Source organism: Ovis canadensis, chromosome 4, assembly GCF_042477335.2.
Source record: "Ovis canadensis isolate MfBH-ARS-UI-01 breed Bighorn chromosome 4, ARS-UI_OviCan_v2, whole genome shotgun sequence".
NCBI classification, from domain to species: Eukaryota; Metazoa; Chordata; class Mammalia; order Artiodactyla; family Bovidae; genus Ovis; species Ovis canadensis.
The window spans coordinates 81,070,135-81,088,804 of NC_091248.1; the positions used below are offsets into that span (position 1 = coordinate 81,070,135).

The following is an 18,670-nucleotide window of genomic DNA, read 5'->3' on the forward strand; positions in this document are numbered from 1 at the left end:
TTTTCTCCTTGGCACTTGGCACTAACACGTCATGTGTTGTCCTCATTTATCTTGTCTCCCTGACACTAGAATACAAGCCCCGTGAGATCTAAGATTTTCATCTGTCTGGTTCAAGTGCTAGGGACAGAGCAGTAGAGAGTATCAAGGGCTTACCAGGTGTTCAGTAAATACAAACTGAATGGATGCAAGTGGGATAGACCAGTATCTGTAAGTCAAAAATCTATTTTGGATGAGTCAAACAGGCTTAGAAAATGAACAAACAACAACAAAAAGAATTGGTTGGACAAATGATATTAATCAGACAGAGTGACAAAGGCCGTTTAAAACTCCTCTTCTTATAATGGTGGATTAAGTGACACTGGTCAGGACCAACTCTTCCACAGAGAACTAAAAGGCCGTTTAAAACTCCTCTTCTTATAATGGTGGATTAAGTGATACTGGTCAGGACCAACTCTTCCACAAAGAACTAAGAAAGCTGGATTCAATATGAAAAATGCCTTCTTAATTATATTGAGAGTTAGTACCCATAGATGTAAGCCTATCATAAAAAGTTGCTTTTGTCCTGAGGACATCTCATCTACTGTTCTCAAAGAAACTATGGCCTGCTTGGCCTACTCCAAAGTCAACAAAGGAGCTTCTGTGGCAAACCATCCTCGCTTTAGGCTAGGACCCCAAAAGTCTATGCTATGGTCTGAATATTTATGTTCTCCCCTCCAGAGTCATATGCTAAAACCCTACCCCTCCGGGTGATGATATTAGAAGGTGGGCCCTTAAGGAGGTGATCAGATCATGTAGGTGGAGCCCTCATAAATGACCAAGTGCCCTTATCAAAGAGGCTCTTGGCTTCTCTCTCTCTCCTTCCACCATAGGAGGTTCAGTGAAAAGATGGCCACCTGTCCAGGAAGTGAGCCCTCACAAGATACCAACTCTGCTGGCACACTGGTCTTGGACTTCTAGCCTCTAGAACAATGAAAAATAAATTCTTGTTTATAAGCCACCTAGTGTTTTGTTATAACAGCCTGAACAGACTGAGTCTGCTCTCAGAACAAGAAGAAACCAGGCCTGCAACCTGGCTTTGCATCACCTGGAGAGTTCTAAGAACTACAAGTCTTAAATTATTTGAGGGTGGTCTCCAACTGAATCCTCTCTGGAGGAAAGTACCATTATCTTAGGCCTCAATTTATCCCCAAAATATAAATCTTCAAATACAAATATACAAATTTTCAAGCACACAGAGATAATCCAACACACAAAGAAACAAGATACCAGGAAGGGGACCCAGTGAAAACAAAAGATGACAAAACAGAATTTTGAAACACTGGAATATCCCAAAGTCTCTTATGCAGCTAAGCCTACCATGTTCAGAGAAACAAAAACCAGTCTGAAGATTCCAAGAAAGAAATAGATACTAGAGTTTTCCCTGGTGGGTCATGGGTCAGTGGTAAAGAATCCCCCTGCCAATGTAGGAGACACGCATTCAATACCTGATCAGGGAAGATCCCACAGGCCTTGGAGCAACTAAGCCCATGTGGGACTGAGCCTGTGCTCTAGAGCTCGGGAACCACAACCACTGAACCCATGTGCTGCAAATACTAAAGCCCGTACACACTAGAGTCTGTGCTCCGCAACAAGAGACCACCACAATGGGAAGCCTGAGCTAGACTAGTTCCTCCCATAGCTAGTAAGCAGTGAGCCCCTGCTTACTGCAACTAGAGAAAACCCAGAGCAGCAACAAAGACCCAGCACAGCCAAAACTAAAATTATAAAAAAAGAAATAGATACTATATTAAAAGATTTGAAAAAAGAAAAAGGAAATTCTAGAGGAAATAACATTGAAACTGTAGAGTGCTTACAGTGGGCAGGGAAGTGAACTTGGGGGAAATGTCACACAATCTGACTTTGTCTTCCAATAAAGACAGAGAAGTAGTTTATAAAATAGGGGTGAGTATTCATTTCACATGCTTTTCATCTAGAATGAAACAAACCGTCAGCTAACCACAAACATCCAGATTCCTAAATCCTGAGGAGGCTGGGGGGCGGGAGGTGGGGTGGGGGAAGCAAGCTCTCTACAAGAGACTTTATCAAAAGAGAAAAGAACAACTGTCCAGTTTCTTCGCCTCCATATCCATCCACATGAGGGTATATCCTTTATACTGCCTTCTGGCAATTTTCTATTACAAGAGATCCTCCATAGCACTTGCAAGCATTTTGGTTCAAAGTCTACTGGATGAGAACCGGAATACTCAGTTGTCTCATAAAAGACTGTGCTTCCCACCCAATCAGAGATTCTTAACTCAAGGGATGCTAGAAATAACCATCATCCCCGCAACAAACAGCTGTGTCGCACCCCGTTCCCCCTCCCTCTCCGCCTTCAGCCTCCCTCCACGAACTGCTATCTTTAAGCCACAGGGCAGACAAGAGAAAAACAATTAGTCATTCCGGGTTTTGCCCACTTTCCCCACAATCCGTGTTATTCAGAGCGCAGTCACTGGAGACAATAAGACAGCTTTGCAAGCCAAGCAGGCACCTACAGGTCTGAAAGACTTGAAGACTTTTTCCAAGACTTCATGGAGTGTCTTCTTGCCGCAGGAGGAGATGTAATCCTGTGCTAGCTGCAAGAAAGGCAGGCAGTCTTCACTCTCACTCCACACGTGCTGCGTGCCCACCAGTAAGGGAAAGGAGAAAACAAAGACACAGTTATTATACTCAGTCTGAAATACACACAACCAAGATTTTTTCAATTATGTGAATTTGAAGAAGGCCTCCATTCCAGAGTAAAAATCCATATAGTTAGTCTTGACTTGTATCGAAGGCAGAAAATGAATACCCTGCAGAAAGTCCCCGTGCTCCTGGTCCATAATCTCACCTGCTCAATTTTCCATCAGATCTGCCCATACATAGTAAAAGGGCAGGGGGATCAATATTCCCCTTCCCGTGATTTCCGATGTCCCTCTCCTGATGCTGGCAAAGTGAAAGTGAAAGTGAAGTCGCTCAGTTGTGCCCAACTTTTTGTGACCCCATGGATAGTAGCCTGCACCAAGCTCCTCTGTCCATGAGATTTTTAAGGCAAGAGTACTGGAGTGGGTTGCCATTTAGGGTGGCTTTAAAACGGGAGGGAGGAGAAACCAAGAGTTTGCATAATCCTTACCACTGCCTTCAGCAATGGCTGAAGGATTAAGAAGGAGTTTGTAACTGCTTACAAACATTCTTTACCCAGATTAGCCTGAGGGTGGGGGCGATGGTCACTTTGCTTCAAAATTGAAACATGTATACTATCATGTAAGAAACGAATCGCCAGTCTATGTTCCATACAGGATACAAGATGCTTGGGGCTGGTACACGAGGATGATCCAGAGAGATGATATGGGGTGGGAGGTGGGAGGGGGGTTCAGGATTGGGAACTCATGTACACCCATGGCTGATTCATATCAATGTATGGCAAAACCAATACAGTATTGTAAAGCAAAATAAAGTAAAAATAAAAAAATTTTTTTAATTAAAAAAAAAAAAGAAATGAATTTAGGAGAACACATGGAAAAGTCATCCCTACTCACCAGGAAACAAAGGCTCTCTGAAATCTCACCTTCCCTTAAAATGCTTTAAGAGGACATTGTAGGGCTTCCCTGGAGGCACAACGGTAAAGAATCTACCTGCCAATGCAGGAGATGTGGGTTCAATTCCTGTGTCAAGAAGATCCCACATGCCGTGGAGCAGTGCCACAACTAACAAGCCTATCTTCCAGAGCCCAGGAGCTGCAACTCTTTGAGTCCAGGTGCAGCAACTACCAAAGCCCCTGCACCTAGAGCCTCTGCTCTGCAACAAGGGAAGCCTGTGCAACTAGAGGGCAGCCCCCACTTGCCTCGACTAGAGAAAAGCCCATGTAGCAGTGAAGACCCAGCAAAGCCAAAAAAAGAAAAATAAATAAAAATTATTATATATATATACACACACACACACACACATATATATATATATATAAGAGGGCAACGTACCCAAGCAACACTTTGCGATGTTAACATGCACCAGGAGGAAACTGATTTAGGCTTTATTTTTTCTTAGGCTAGACAAGTATTTTTTTTTTATTTCCCACATGAGGATATCCATTTTAGCACATCTTTAAGACTTGGCTAGTTTCTCCCATAAATGTTCAAGGATCTGGAATAAGCCCAAGAAACTAGTTTGAGAGATGAAGATGCAGAAGCCCCCTGCTCTGCATATCTGCACAACAGGATGGGGATAGGGGTTACTGAAGACCAGGATAATATCACGGTGTCAGTCAGGTACCAAGCATTGCTGTTTACAGGGGCCGGATCAATGATAGCTCAACACTGGTGAAAAAAGAGTAGAGGAGAGGAAGATGTTTGCCAGCTGAGAGCAAGGAACAGGCACTGGGCAGCAAGGGACAGATCAATTTGGAGAAATGGTCCATGTCAAGCATATACTTACCCCTGCTATTAATACAAATGATTAGAGCATCACCCCCAGAAAGTCATATGCCCAACATGCAATAAACAGATTTTCCCTTCTTCCTTTTCACTGCAGTATCCTCAGGAACTGGAAAGAACTGAAAACGCTGCTCAGATTCAAGAGAGAATAACGTGCTAATATGCCATCTTTACACCCCAATTATCTGTGTTTCACAGATGTGAAAGTCCAGTTCTGATACATGCCGCTCTATTTTCAGCAGACTTCTAGAGTAGCTTCCTCCGTGACCTAATAAAGATACCTTCTAGATTCTCTAACTTTAGAGAACAGTTCAAACATGATTCCCTATTAAGTGGAGGCCCTTAAAGTTGTCGAGTCACTGAAATGCCAGTCATGTAATCGTCTCTTGCATTGTACAAAAAGCATAATAGTACAGTTCAGTTCAGTTGCTCAGTCGTCTCCGACTCTGCAACCCCATGAATCACAGCACTCCAGGCCTCCCTGTCCATCACCAACTCCCGGAGTTCACTCAGACTCACGTCCACCAAGTCGGTGATGCCATCCAGCCATCTAATCCTCTGTCATCCCCTTCTCCTCCTTCCCCCAATCCCTCCCAGCATCAGTCTTTTCCAATGAGTCAACTCTTTGCATGAGGTGGCCAAAGTACTGGAGTTTCAGCTTCAGCATCAGTCCTTCCAATGAACACCAGGACTGATCTCCTTTAGAATGGACTAGTTGGATCTCCTTGCAGTCCAAGGGACTCTCAGGAGTCTTCTCCAACACCACAGTTCAAAAACATCAATTCTTCGGCGCCCAGCTTTCTTCACAGTCCAACTTTCACATCCATACATGACCACTGGAAAAACCATAGCCTTGACTAGATGGACTTTTGTTGGCAAAGCAATGTCTCTGCTTTTGAATATGCTATCTAGGTTGGTCATAACTTTTCTTCCAAGGAGTAAGCGTCTTTTAATTTCATGGCTGCACTCACCATCTGCAGTGATTTTGGAGCCCCCAAAAATAAAGTCTGACATTGTTTCCACTGTTTCCCCATCTATTTCCCATGAAGTGATGGGACCAGATGCCATGATCTTAGTTTTCTGAATGTTGAGCTTTAGGCCAACTTTTTCACTCTCCTCTTTCACTTTCATCAAGAAGCTTTTTAGTTCCTCTTCACTTTCTGCCATAAGGGTGGTGTCATCTGTATATCTGAGGTTATTGATATTTCTCCCAGCAATCTTGACTCCAGCTTGTGTTCCTTCCAGTCCAGCGTTTCTCATGGTGTACTCTGCATATAAGTTAAATAAGCACGGTGACAATATACAGCCTTGACGTACTCCTTGTCCTACTTGGAACCAGTCTGTTGTTCCACGTCTAGTTCTAACTGTTGCCTCCTGACCTGCATACAGATTTCTCAAGCCGCAGGTCAGGTGGTCTGGTATTCCCATCTCTTTCAGAATTTTCCACAGTTTATTGTGATCCACATAGTCAAAGGCTTTGGCGTAGTCAATACAGCAGAAATAGATGTTTTCTGGAACTCTCTTGCTTTTTCCATGATCCAGCGGATGTTGGCAAGTTGATCTCTGGTTCCTCTGCCTTTTCTAAAACCAGCTTGAACATCTGGGAGTTCACGGTTCACGTATTGCTGAAGCCTGGCTTGGAGAATTTTGAGCATTACTTTACCAGCGTGTGAGATGAGTGCAATTGTGTGGTAGTCTGAGCATTCTTTGGCATTGCCTTTCTTTGGGATTGGAATGAAAACTGACCTTTTCCAGTCCTGTGGCCACTGCTGAGTTTTCCAAATATGCTGACATATTGAGTGCAACACTTTCACAGCATCATCTTTCAGGATTTGAAACAGCTCCACTGGAAGTCCATCACCTCCACTAGCTTTGTTCATAGTGATGCTTTCTAAGGCCCACTTGACTTCACATTCCAGGATGTCTGACTCTAGGTGAGTGATCATACCATCGTGATTATCTTGGTCGTGAAGATCTTTTTTGTACAGTTCTTCTGTGTATTCTTGCCACCTCTTCTTAATATCTTCTGCTTCTGTTAGGTCCATACCATTTCTGTCCTTTATCGAGCCCATCTTTGCATGAAATGTTCCCTTGTATCTCTAATTTTTTGAAGAGATCTCTAATCTTCCCCATTCTGTTGTTTTCCTCTATTTCTTTGCATTGATCGCTGAGGAAGCCTGTCTTATCTCTTCTTGCTATTCTTTGGAACTCTGCATTCAGATGCTTATATCTTTCCTTTTCGCTTCTCTTCTTTTCACAGCTATTTGTAAGGCTTCCCCAGACAGCCATTTTGCTTTTTTGCATTTCTTTTCCATGGGGATGATCTTAATCCCTGTCTCTTATACAATGTCAAGAATCTCAGCCCATAGTTCATCAGGCACTCTATCTATCAGATCTAGTCCCTTAAATCTATTTCTCACCTCCACTGTATAATCATAAGGGATTTGATTTAGGTCATAGCTGAATGGTCTAGTGGCTTTCCCTACTTTCTTCAATTTAAGTCTGAATTTGGCAATAACGAGCTCATGATCTGAGCCACAGCTTGCTTGTTTTTGCTGACTGTACAGAGCTTCTCCATCTTTGGCTGCAAAGAATATAATCAATCTGATTTCAGTGTTGACCATCTGGTGATGTCCATGTGTAGAGTCTTCTCTTGTACAAAGTGCCTTTAAATCCATTATTGCACTTGATTCTTAGTGGGGATTCAGCAAGAACAATAAAGTCCACCTTAATACAAGTTTGGCTCAACACCTATTTCAAACTCAAATTTTAAAAAGTTCTGGCATATTTCAAATTCTTATCCAAGTCAGAGATGGGATTAACACCTAGCACCACACAATGGAAAATCTTAAACCTGCCTTCTTCCCTAGACTTGTTATGAAGATTACAGAGAAAGTAAAAAGTTGATTAAGTACCTAGTACAGTGCCTGGCTGGCAGATAGTACAATAGCTTTTCAATAAATGAAGGCTATAAGTCCCCTATTTCCCCTTTTGCATTTTCAGGAGGATGGTGTGGGGGATTTCCACCCTCAGTAGTGCTAAATCAGACAGCCTATGTGACTTCACTGAGAACACTATCCAAGGCAACTTGGGTTAGAATTAATTCAGAAACAGGTGTATCTATGAAAACCTTGTATTTTTTTTTTTACAAATATAGCCTGTTTGATAACTATCTTTTTTTAAAAAAAAAAGTATTTTAAGTTATAAATTAAGGAAATAAATTAAGAAAAGTATATCACTCAAAGTGTTAGTTGCTCAGTCGTGTCCAACTCTTTGCAATCCCATCGATTGTAGCCCATCTGGCACCTCTGTCCATGGGATTCTTTAGCCAAGAATAGTGGAGTGGGTTGCCATTTCCTTCTCCAACATCACTCAAACTGTAACAGAATCACAGTGTATCCACCACCGCCGGGCAATCAGTTTCTGCACCTTAAGTGTTTCTAAGGCATCGACAGCCTCATGAAGAGGAGGTTACTCACGCCACCATTTTCATTACTCCACTTTTGGAGTTGCTGATTTATAAATACATTGGAGAAGAAAGACTTGCATACATGTCTGCTAAGTCACTTCCGTCATGTCTGACTCTTATGTGTCCATGGGATTCTTCAGGCAAGAACACTGGAGTGGGTTGCCATGCCCTCCCTCCAGGGGATCTTCCTGACCTGGGGATGGAACCTACAGCTCCTGAAGCTCCTGCGTCTCCTGCAGCTCCTGCACTGCAGGTAATTCTTCACCGCTGAGCCACCAGGGAAGCTCTGGAGAAGAAAGACTTAACACCTGGGAAAGGCCTTCCTGTCCATTCTCCCTAAATTTCCTTGACGTGGCTTTCTAACTTATCCCGAATTGCCAGCAGTGTTGGTTTTCTGGTTTTAGAAAACAGTTTCAGCTGAATCCCTGCCCATGTGATAACCTGACAGACCAGGGGGTTTGGAATGAGACAAACCCAGGTGTACACAGCCGCTTATAAGACGTCACTTACTAAATGCTAATTATTTCATATCCATTGTATCTCATAACAAAAGGTATTCAGTTTTATTTACTGAAACTGCCCCCTTCTAAGACTGCTCATGGCAGTCAGCGAAAATCTACAGAATACAAGGTGAGGTGAGCTAAAAAATAAGTCTGTAGTTGGGGAAAAAAAGACAAAGGGAAAACAACAGAAGAATCATGTAAAAACCAGTGAGATCAGGACAGCAGTGCCAGGTAAACAAGCCTGGCACATGCCATGGATGGAACGCAGATTGGCTCCCACTGCTCTGCAGAGGCCGATGCAAAGAAAGACAAGCAACCAGTGACCCGAGGCAGTGCCCACAGACAAAATAGGCCAACTCTTCAGAACTAACAAGAACGGGACTAGGGGCAGGAGCGCTGTAGTTGTTGTTCCGTCGCTAAGTCGTGTCCGACTCTTTGCGACCTCATGGACTGTAGCCCGCCTGGGATTCCCTAGGCAAGGATACCTGAGAGGGTTGCCATTTCCTTCTCCAGGGGCAGGAGGGTTACTCTTAGAAAATTAGAGAGGCCTATTCCAAAACCAGGGGAGGGCAGAGAGAGTATCTGGTGGCTGGGCTAAAGCACCTGAAAGCAAGATCTGGGGTCTAGCCTTGTACAAGGACAAACGGGAACTTGACCCAGAGTCCGGCACCACAGGGCATGGCCACAAGGCCTTTCACTTGGAAAATATCTTAAGCATGAGAAACCAAACACCCACTCTGGCCATAAAAAAACTATAGCAAGGGGTCAGGGAACCTGTGGCTCTGAACAATGCTAATTCCTTGGCAAATATACATCTGGGAACAGAATGTACTGAACTTCCAGTCTGGTCATGAGAGCCAAGGCAGATCACAGACACGGACTGTTACAGTATTAGAAATGCCAAGGAAAGGCTTCACAAAGGAGGGAAAGAGCTGGTTCTTCAGCCTTAGAGTGCAGCTCAGTGACCTGTGCTGTGCTTACTCAATTCTGACTCTTCACGGCTCCATGGACTGTAGTCCACCAGGCTCCTACATCCATAGGATTCTTCCGGCAACAATACGAGAGTGGGTTGTCATGCCCTCCTCCAGGGGATCTTCCCGACCAAGGGATCGAACCTAGGTCTCCCCCTTTGCAGGCAGATTCTTTACCGTCTGAGCCACCAGGGAAGCCCTCTCAGTCACCTGGAGGCTTATCAAAACACCATCGCTGGATCCCACACAGGAATTTCTGAAACTGCATTTCCAACAAGTTCCAGGTGATGCTTATGTTGCTGGTTCTGGGACCACCGTTTGAGGACAGAACAGAACTGTGACTAACCTCATATTTGAGGATGGGCATTACATTACTTTGCTGACAAAGGTCCATCTAGTCAAAGCTATGGTTTTCCAGTAGTCATGAATGGATGTGAGAGTTGGACCATAAAGAGAGCTGAACACTGAAGAACTGATGCATTTGAACTGTGGTGTTGGAAAAGACGCTTGAGAGTGCCTTGGACTGTAAGGAGATCCAACCAGTTCATCCTAAAGGAAATCAGTCTTGAACATTCTTTGGAAGGACTGATGCTGAGGCTGAAACTCCAATACTTTGGCCACTTGATGCAAAGAACCGACTCATTAAAAAAGACCCTGATGCTGGGAAAGGCAGGAGGAGAAGGGGACGACAGAGGCTGAGATGGTTGGTTGGCCTCACTGACTCGATAGACATGAGTCTAAGCAAGCTCTGGGAGATGGTGAAGGACAGGCAAGCCTAGTGTGCTGCAGCCCATGGTGTCGCGAAGAGTCAAACATGACTGAGCAACTGAACAACATTACATTAAAAGGGCTTCCCGGGTGGCTCAGGGGTAAAGAATCCACCTACAGTGGAGGAGACACAAGAAATGCAGGTTCAATCCCTGGGTCGGGAAGAGCCTATGGAGGAAGGTATGGCAAGCCACCCCAGTATTCTTGTCTGAAAAATCTCATGGACAGAGAAGCCTGGAGGGTTACAGTCCATGGGATCACAAAGAATTGGATATAACTGAAGCAACATAGCATGCAATCAATTACATTAAAAAAAAATCTAAATGTCATGATCAACTAAAACCACTTCCAATTCTCAGGACAGCATGGTTTGCAGTGAAGCGGCCCCAACTTGTACCTGCCCTGAGAAAGCCTACTCTTTCCTATAGATTCCTGCCCATTTGGAGCTGAAAATCCCCAGTGAGAACTCTGATTTCAGCATGTGTCATCTGTGGCCCTTATTTCTGTCATTAAGTTGGGATGGAGTTTCTTATCAAAGTTCATCTGGTTTAAGACAATAAAACAGTGTCAACTGCAAATGGGAAAATGAGCACCTTTCTGTTTTCTGCAGTAGAGATAAGAATATCTAGCTTATCTAAGAATGGAGGTAGATTATTAAAGTAATTCAAATGACAAATACCTTTTTGATCACAGTCTGTATACTCCTACTGTTCTAACACTTGTGGGGATGGCGCTTGACTTCCTGGTGCTTACGCAGAGTTGGGGATGGCAGGGAGTGAAGAACACACACGCTGTCCTCCCAGGACTCAGCTATCTGTGTCAAAGGGCCATTGTGAAGCGCCTCAGTCTCACCACGTGGGTTTTCTGCTGCCAGCAGTTCTGGGGAGTCCATTTTAAGTTGGTACGGCTTAACCCAAAACTGACTGCTACCCACATAAGAGGTGAGGTAAGAGTGGCAAGCCATCTCATGACAGCCAGCATTATTTCTGAACATGTCTGACCATACCTCCAATCTGCTCTTGGTGTCAAACACTGATCTGGTTTATCAAGGAGGAAACTGAGACTCAGAAAGTTTAAGCAACTTGTCTATGGTCACACATGAAGCAACGGGCAAAGCCAGGATATTAAGAGAGATGTCTTGCTTTCAACCTGAGCCTCAGCTCCTTCCTTTGCAAGTCGAAGAAAATAATAATACCCCCAGGGTGGACATGGGCTTCCCAGGTGGCACAGTGGTAAAGAATCCACCTGCTAAAGCAGGAGCTGCAGGAGCTGCAGGTTCCATCCCTGGGTTGGGAAGATCCCCTGGAAGAGGGCATGGGAACCCACTCCAGTATTCTTGCCTGGAGAACTCCATGGACAGAGGAGCCTGGTAGGCTACAGTCCACAGGGTTGCAAAGAGTCAGACACGACTGAGCTACTAAGCACAACAGGGTGGATATAAAGATTTCAGACTTCAAGAGAGGGACCTCCCTGGCAGTCTTGTGGTTAAGACTTTGCCTTCCAATGCAGGGACATGTGGGTCTGACCCCCTGTAGGGGAACTAAGATCCTAAGATTCCACATGCCACAGGGCCAAAACACCAAAACATAAAACAGAAGCAATATTGTAACAAATTCAATAAAGACTTTAAAAGTGGTCCACATTAAAAAAAATCTTAAAAAAAAAGGTTCCAAGAGATAAACTGCTTCTCATTTAGCAGAGGCCGATGAATGCTTATGTCTTCTCCCCCTTACTTGAGTTTATATTAGCAGAAATTTACTCTCCTTGGGATTACCACTCCATGAACGATAAAGGACATATCTTTTTCCCTGATGTAATCTCTCTAGATGAATAATACATGGCCAGCATAGGAAGCTTTACAGTCTACCACTACTGCTCATTTAACCTGCAAATAATGTGATATAGGTATGATTATCCCCATTAGACAGAAGAGGAAACTGAGGATAGGGTTTAAATTGAACAAGACAGGGCCTTCTCTCCACTATACCACCAAACATGATGATGCAACCTCATTCAAACAAGTTATATCTTCTTTCTCCAAAATAATAAGGTTATTTAGTCACACAGTTAATAATAGAGACATGCCTAGAATGAAAATGGGGATTATATCTATATATATACATATAAAGTCACAGTCATAGGGACACATACAAAGTTAAATCACATAGTTCTGCTATAAATAAAACATTTTTCTTTAATACTATGACAACAGCTATCTTTGTTTTTGTGTTGAGGAGGCATTAAACTATACATGTAGAACCAAACATGTTGTGAATGGTTGGCAGGACAATAAGGGAGCGCCCCCCCACCCCCTCACCATCAGCAGCAGGGAGAGGCTGGGCAGTGGGCTTTGTTTCCAGAGAACTCTTTTCTCTAGGACGAGGCGAGGAGGGAAAGCAGCTGGTGCTGCCATGCCCAGGAGCACGTGCCCCTCTGTCCGTCTGGCATGTTAGTGGCTGCCAACGCCCCATTCCTCAAGCCTGACCGAACCCTGGGGACCTTTCAAGCTGGCAAAGGATGGGCGTGCCGCCTGTCTAAGCTCTCGGCACCCTCCCTGTGACACCCAAAGAGCCAGGCAGGGTAGCCGTGTCCCTGAACCCCCAGCACACACAGGGCACTGGCAGCATTTTATCCCAGACCTGAACTCCCCAGCCATCCATAGAGAGAGACTTGAATCAGCAGCAGTTCGCAAAGGGACCACATGGCCTGTAAAGCAAGCAGGGGAAGGAGTTCACAAGGGGCCCAGGAGCTGCCAAAGAGAGGAGAGACAAAAAGAAGTCCTTGTTCCTAGGCCCCAGCCTGATCCTGTCCAGGAGACCTTCTGCATGGTGGAAGGGACAGCCCTCTGGGCTTTGGCTCAAGTCCTGACTCTGTCACTTCTTACTGGCATAGTCCTGGCTGAGTCCTTAAAGTTACTAGCGTTGGTTTCCTCGCCTATAAAATAGTAATACCCACCTTACAGAATTTTTGTGAAGCTCAATAAGATGTAGCCCTTGAACCCAAGTCTGAATCGGGTCCCCTGTTGTCACCCCTGTAGTGCCAGGTATTCAGTTCAGGGCTACCATCTATTAGCTGTAAGGAAGTTAGCAAACCTCACTTGGCTTCAGTTTTCTCATCTGTAAAGTGGAGATAATTATAGAGAGTGGCTTCTGAGATTACTAAGATTAAATGGGTTCATACATACAAAGTCTGATACATGGTAATTCACACTTAAGTGGTAGCTGTCTTTGAAGCTGTCACTCTTGAAATTTAACATGTCTTCTATACTGAGCTATTACTCATTCATTCATTCTTACAAACATGGACTGAATATCTATCACATGTCTGGCATGTTCTGAGTGCTGCCATACAGGGATGAATAAGGTCTCATGAAGCTTAATAGGCTAGTGGGCGAGGCAGAAAATAGGCAGTGGACTATCAAGTATTAGTGAGTGCTATGGTAAGAATAAAAGAGAGTGAAGTAAGGGAGTATGTGGTCAGGAAGCTTTCTCCCAGGCTGCAATGGTATAAAGAAGCTATGTAAGGATGTGGGGGAAGAGTGTTTTAGGGAGAGGGAACAGCAGATGTAAAGGCCCTAAGGCAAGAATGAGCTTGGTTTCTCTAAAGACCAGAAAGGCCAGTGTGGCAGGAACACACTAAGCAAGGGGGAAGAATGGGCCAGGATGAGGTCAGAGAGGTGGTGGGAGGCAGATCGCGTGGGGGCTTGAAGCCAGGAAAGCTCAGGTTTTATTGCAAAAGTGATGGGAAGTCAGTTTAGGAGAGGGAGGGAGTGGTAAGAACACAACCTGATGTTTTTTATCGACATTTTAAATAGATCCAGAGGGACTGCTATGTGGAAACTCTGCCTGAGATCCTTAATATCATCCCCACTTTAGGCACTGTTCTCAAACAAAGCCGCTAGGGAGGTATTAATATCATCTCTATTTTACAGATGCGGAAGTTATGACACAGAAGGGTTAAACAACTTCCTCTGAGGCACAAAGTTAGATGTGGGGAGCTGGGGTGAAAGCTTGAGTAGCCTGACCCAGAGCCTGTGCCCCTAAGCATTATCCCACACTGTTTCTCAGATGAAGAGAATGGTCCTATTTGAAGTAGCCCTGGCCACGTACAGAGTGAGCCCTCAATAAATGTTAAATGAATGAATGCTATAAAAACACTTTGTAAACTGAGAAATGCTATGTAAATATTCTTATTGTTTACAAATCCTTCAGATTACAAGGATTCCATGCATCTCAAATTTCTTCTAATACTTAGCAGATTCTCCTGAGAAAAAGCAATGGACAGAGGTAAGATATTTTCTTCAGATCTGAGTTTCTTTAACTAGAGGCAAACAGCATCTTGACAAACCTGGCCTGCAAATCTGAGGCAAGGTTTTGGGCTAAGAAAATTCCAGTGTTTGGCATCTTGTTTATTATGGCCTCTAGAAACTGAAAAAGGTCCAGTCTGCCCAATGAATTACTCCCCGCACCCCCCCCCCCACCACCACCACCACTTTCTTTCTTTCCTATTTATTTCATTTAATTGTCAGTGAATGAATACTTTCAAAAGAAATACTTTCAAGTATTTAACTCATACAGGTGGAGATTTAAAATGTAACATGGGTGGCCTTGAAAAAGGCCTGATAGACTTCATGTTTCTGAATGACAGTTTGCTAAACATATTCAGATCAAGAGAACAGCCTTGCTTTTCTTCACCCACTTATTCTCTTTGGATATGTCTCCTGCAGTGACAGCAGGATGGCTGTGTGGAACCATGAGTTCCGGAACCATGAGTGATTCCTGCCCCATTTCACACAGTAAGGAGGGGAAAGGCCACTGGCAGACCAAGGAAGCCCAGGGGTGGAAGGGACTCCGAGTCAAACCCCAACACTGCAATTACTTGGATCCTGGTGCCATTTCCACTACATCCCTGGTGCTTATTCATACTTTTACTATGGAGTAAATAGATCAGCCCTGGGATTTCTTTGGAAAGAATGATGCTAAAGCTGAAACTCCAGTACTTTGGCCACCTCATGAGAAGAGTTGACTCATTGGAAAAGACTCTGATGCTGGGAGGGATTGGGGGCAGGAGGAGAAGGGGACGACCGAGGATGAGATGGCTGGATGGCATCACGGACTCGATGGAAGTGAGTCTGAGTGAACTCCGGGAGTTGGTGATGGACAGGGAGGCCTGGCGTGCTCCGATTCATGGGGTCGCAAAGAGTCGGACACAACTGAGCAACTGAACTGAACTGAACTGAAATCTCTTTTTAATGATCTTCCACATTGACAAACAACACTTACTTATTTTAACTACAGTTAACAGTGTTCTTACATACATTTATATTTTACTTGCACTTCACAAATACCTATGATGGAGGCATTCTGATTAACCTAATTTTACAGGTGAGACATTGAGGCTCTTAAAGAGATAAGTTCTAAGCTCTGGGGAACCTCAGATCTCTGACCCAAATTTGTGGGGCCCTTGCTGTGCAGTGGAGACTGTCAGGTGCATTATCTATTTGATCACCTGGGGATCGGTATTATACCCATTTTTCAGATGTGTACACTGAGCATTTTAAAACATTAAAATGCGTTTGACCAGAGTCACGCTGCCACAAGTCAAATTTGACTGTCACTCAAGGCTATCCCTCTTCTAGAGGGTCAGGAGGCTGGGGCCTGGTGAGTCTCTCACCTTTGTGGAGTGGAATGGAGGTGGTGGGAGGGGCATGCTTCATGTTAAGTCACATAGAGGACTTCATCACTCTGGGGCCAAGAAAGACAATCACGCTAACTCCTTGTCGAACTTTCTGTGGTAGCTGGGGTGCAAGACAGCCTGAGCTTTGAACCAGCTTTGTCTCACCCCACCTGAAGTGCCAGCGCCAGGCCGCGCCTCTGCACTGCCCCACCTCCGTCCCCAGGGGCGGCAGCAGCGCCAGCTCCAGGCTCAGGCCGGCAACTCAGGCCGGTAACCTGAGCCCATAGCCGCCTCCATCTTACATGTAGGGACCATTATTTTTACCCCGTCCTTACAAATACTTCATGAAACGCCATCCTCACCCAGTCTCCACACCTCCCACCCCAACTCCCCGGCCCTCTACCTCCCTTTCCTTAACTGCCAGCGCCAAGATCCCAAGTGAGGGCAGGATACAAAGTCGAGAATTTGGACACCGCAGTTTCAGGGCCAAGTCCCTCCGAGCCCGGCGCGGGGCGGGAGGTGGGATGGGGAGGGGGAATTTCACCCCCATCTGGAAAAACCGAAAGGCTCTGGCAGGGCCAAGGCCGCCGCCTCAGCAGGAGAGAACCTTTTGGGCTCCACACAGCTCGCTGGAAGCTCATAGAGGAGCAATGGAAGCACAAGAGGAAAGGGGGCTAGGCGTGCCTCTGTGTGTGTGTGTGTGTGTGTGTGTTTGTGTGCGCACGCGCGTGTGCGTTTTTAAGATCCGGGGTGTAATTCCGCAAAGATGGTCCAGGAGATGGGGCATCGCTAGTGTGGACAGAGGCTTTGCGTCTTAATACCACCGAGAATAACATGGGGAGAGGGGTCGGGATGAGGGTTCTCTCGAGCGGGGAAAACTCAAGGAGTTGTGTCTGCGTATTGAGAGGGTAACGGGATTCCTCACCCGGACGGGACGCCTGGGTGGAGGAAGCTCCGGACTCCGGATCCTGCGGGAGTGAAGGGTCCGTGCGTCCCGGCCCGGACTGGCGCTAGGCGCAGACATCCTCGGAGATGCTCTAGCCGAGCACTGCGCTCGAGCCGCGGGGTCGCGTCCCGGAAACTGCCCTCCCTAGCCCAGCTTCCCGGATTCTAAGGATGCCCCTGCCTGCCTCCTACTGGCCTCACCCAGAGTGCTGACCCCAACGCGCCAAGCTCAGGGGCTCGCCGGGCGGAGCGCGGAGCATTGGGGTGCCTGCAGGCAGTTACGCCCCCCCACCTCACGCCCCACCGCCTCCCCGGCGAGCGGGAGCTGGGGCGCAGGGTAGTGGCCGCGCGTCCACACTCCCGCGCGCTGCGGCGGTCCCTCCCCCGAGCACTCACAAAATTGTCCCCGCAGCCGTTGTCCGGACACAACACGTAGAAGGAGACGCCGGGATCGGCGTAGAAATCCATCCTGCGCTCGGTCTCCTCGGTGGCGATGAGCTCGAAGGGCGTGTTGGAGCACCATTTCTCCGCAACGTCAGCCAGCTGCTGGAAATCCATCCTGGCCCGCCACGCCCGCCGCTCCCTCAGCCTCCTCGCGCGCCGCCCGCCTCCCGCTCCCTCCGCCGCCCGCCCTCCTCTCCTCCGGCGCCCTCCTCCCGGACGGGCAGCGCGCGGTTCTGTGGCTCTCGGGCAGGCGGCGGGGCCGGGCGGCTCGGGCTCCCTCCGGTCCCGGGGCTCCTCCCGGCGGGGACTGTTTACATGCTGTGTGTAACCGGGTGGGCGGTGGCCAGGGACTGCGCGGCGCCGCGCCCGGCTCCTCCCCGCTCCGCCTCTCCGCCCGCCCCTTTTCGGGCAGCCCCGGAGGCTGGCGCGGCCCGGCCAGGCGAGGTTGACAGTGGGCGTGGACGGAGCACGGCTGGAGGCACCGTGCGCTCCGCGGACTTTCCTGTCTCCACCTGCCCCCTTTTTAAAAAACGAACCCGGAGCATCCCGGTGCCCTCAGGAACCTAGGGCCGCCCCGGCCCGTGACGTCATGAGGTCCAGCCAATCACCGGAGTCTGAGACCAACGCCGAGATCTGTGAGCCGGGTGACGTCACAGCGCGGGCCCGAAAACGGCAGCTCGCAGGTTACAGTGAAGCGGAGTTATCTGGATCGCGTTTATCTGGAGTTTGAAGGCCGGGAAAGCATTTTCCCCAATGAGACTGAAGTATAGAGAAATTTACAGAACTGCAGATAACGTGTACCTTGTCTGAGGCTAGGAATGGAGGAGCTGAGAAAACCAAAGGGAAACAGAGCTTATCTTTTTCAGAAATCACAGCTCTGTCATCTGAATGATGTAAAGAAATGTTTTCCATAAATACATTTACTAGACACTGAAATGAATGTCCGTTTGGAAAGGAAGATGAAAGTTTATGGATTTGGGTGTGTGTATGTGTGTGGTTTTTTTTTGGCGTTAACATAAAGCTGAGTATTTCTAAAAATAAGCCTCTTAAGTCTAGATTGAAGGCACGAGGAGAACAGGTGCAATGGTTGGACCTTGTTTTAAAATGTACTTTCTCGTCTCCTAAATTGGCAGTTGGTCATTTTCGGTTTTACAGTATGAATTTAAGGTGATTACTCTTCAATCTAGATTTGTCGTTGTTCAGTCGCTCAGTTGTGTCCGACTCATTGCGACCCCATTGCAGCACACCAGGCTTCCCTGTCTTTTACCATCTCCCGGAGCTTGCTCAAACTCATGTCCATTGAATCGGGGGATCCTTTGAGCAAGCTCCGGGAGATGGTAAAAGACAGGGAAGCCTGGTGTGCTGCAATGGGGTCGCAATGAGTCGGACACAACTGAGCGACTGAACAACGACAAATCTAGATTGAAGAGTAATCACCTTAAATTCATA

General features: G+C 46.4%; 1 protein-coding gene across 1 annotated transcript in view; it reads right to left on the bottom strand.

Moving 5' to 3' along the window:
- Positions 1–17,753, bottom strand: part of MTURN (maturin, neural progenitor differentiation regulator homolog) — a 34,925-nt gene extending 17,172 nt beyond the window's left edge. Inside the window, exons 1-2 of the mRNA XM_069588122.1 lie at positions 17,174–17,753; positions 2,532–2,654 (exon numbers count right to left, since the gene is read on the bottom strand). Of these exons, the coding sequence (XP_069444223.1) occupies positions 2,532–2,654; positions 17,174–17,335 (285 nt within the window). The 5' untranslated portion in view covers positions 17,336–17,753. The remainder of the gene's footprint in view (positions 1–2,531; positions 2,655–17,173) is intronic.
- Positions 17,754–18,670: the final 917 nt, after the last annotated feature.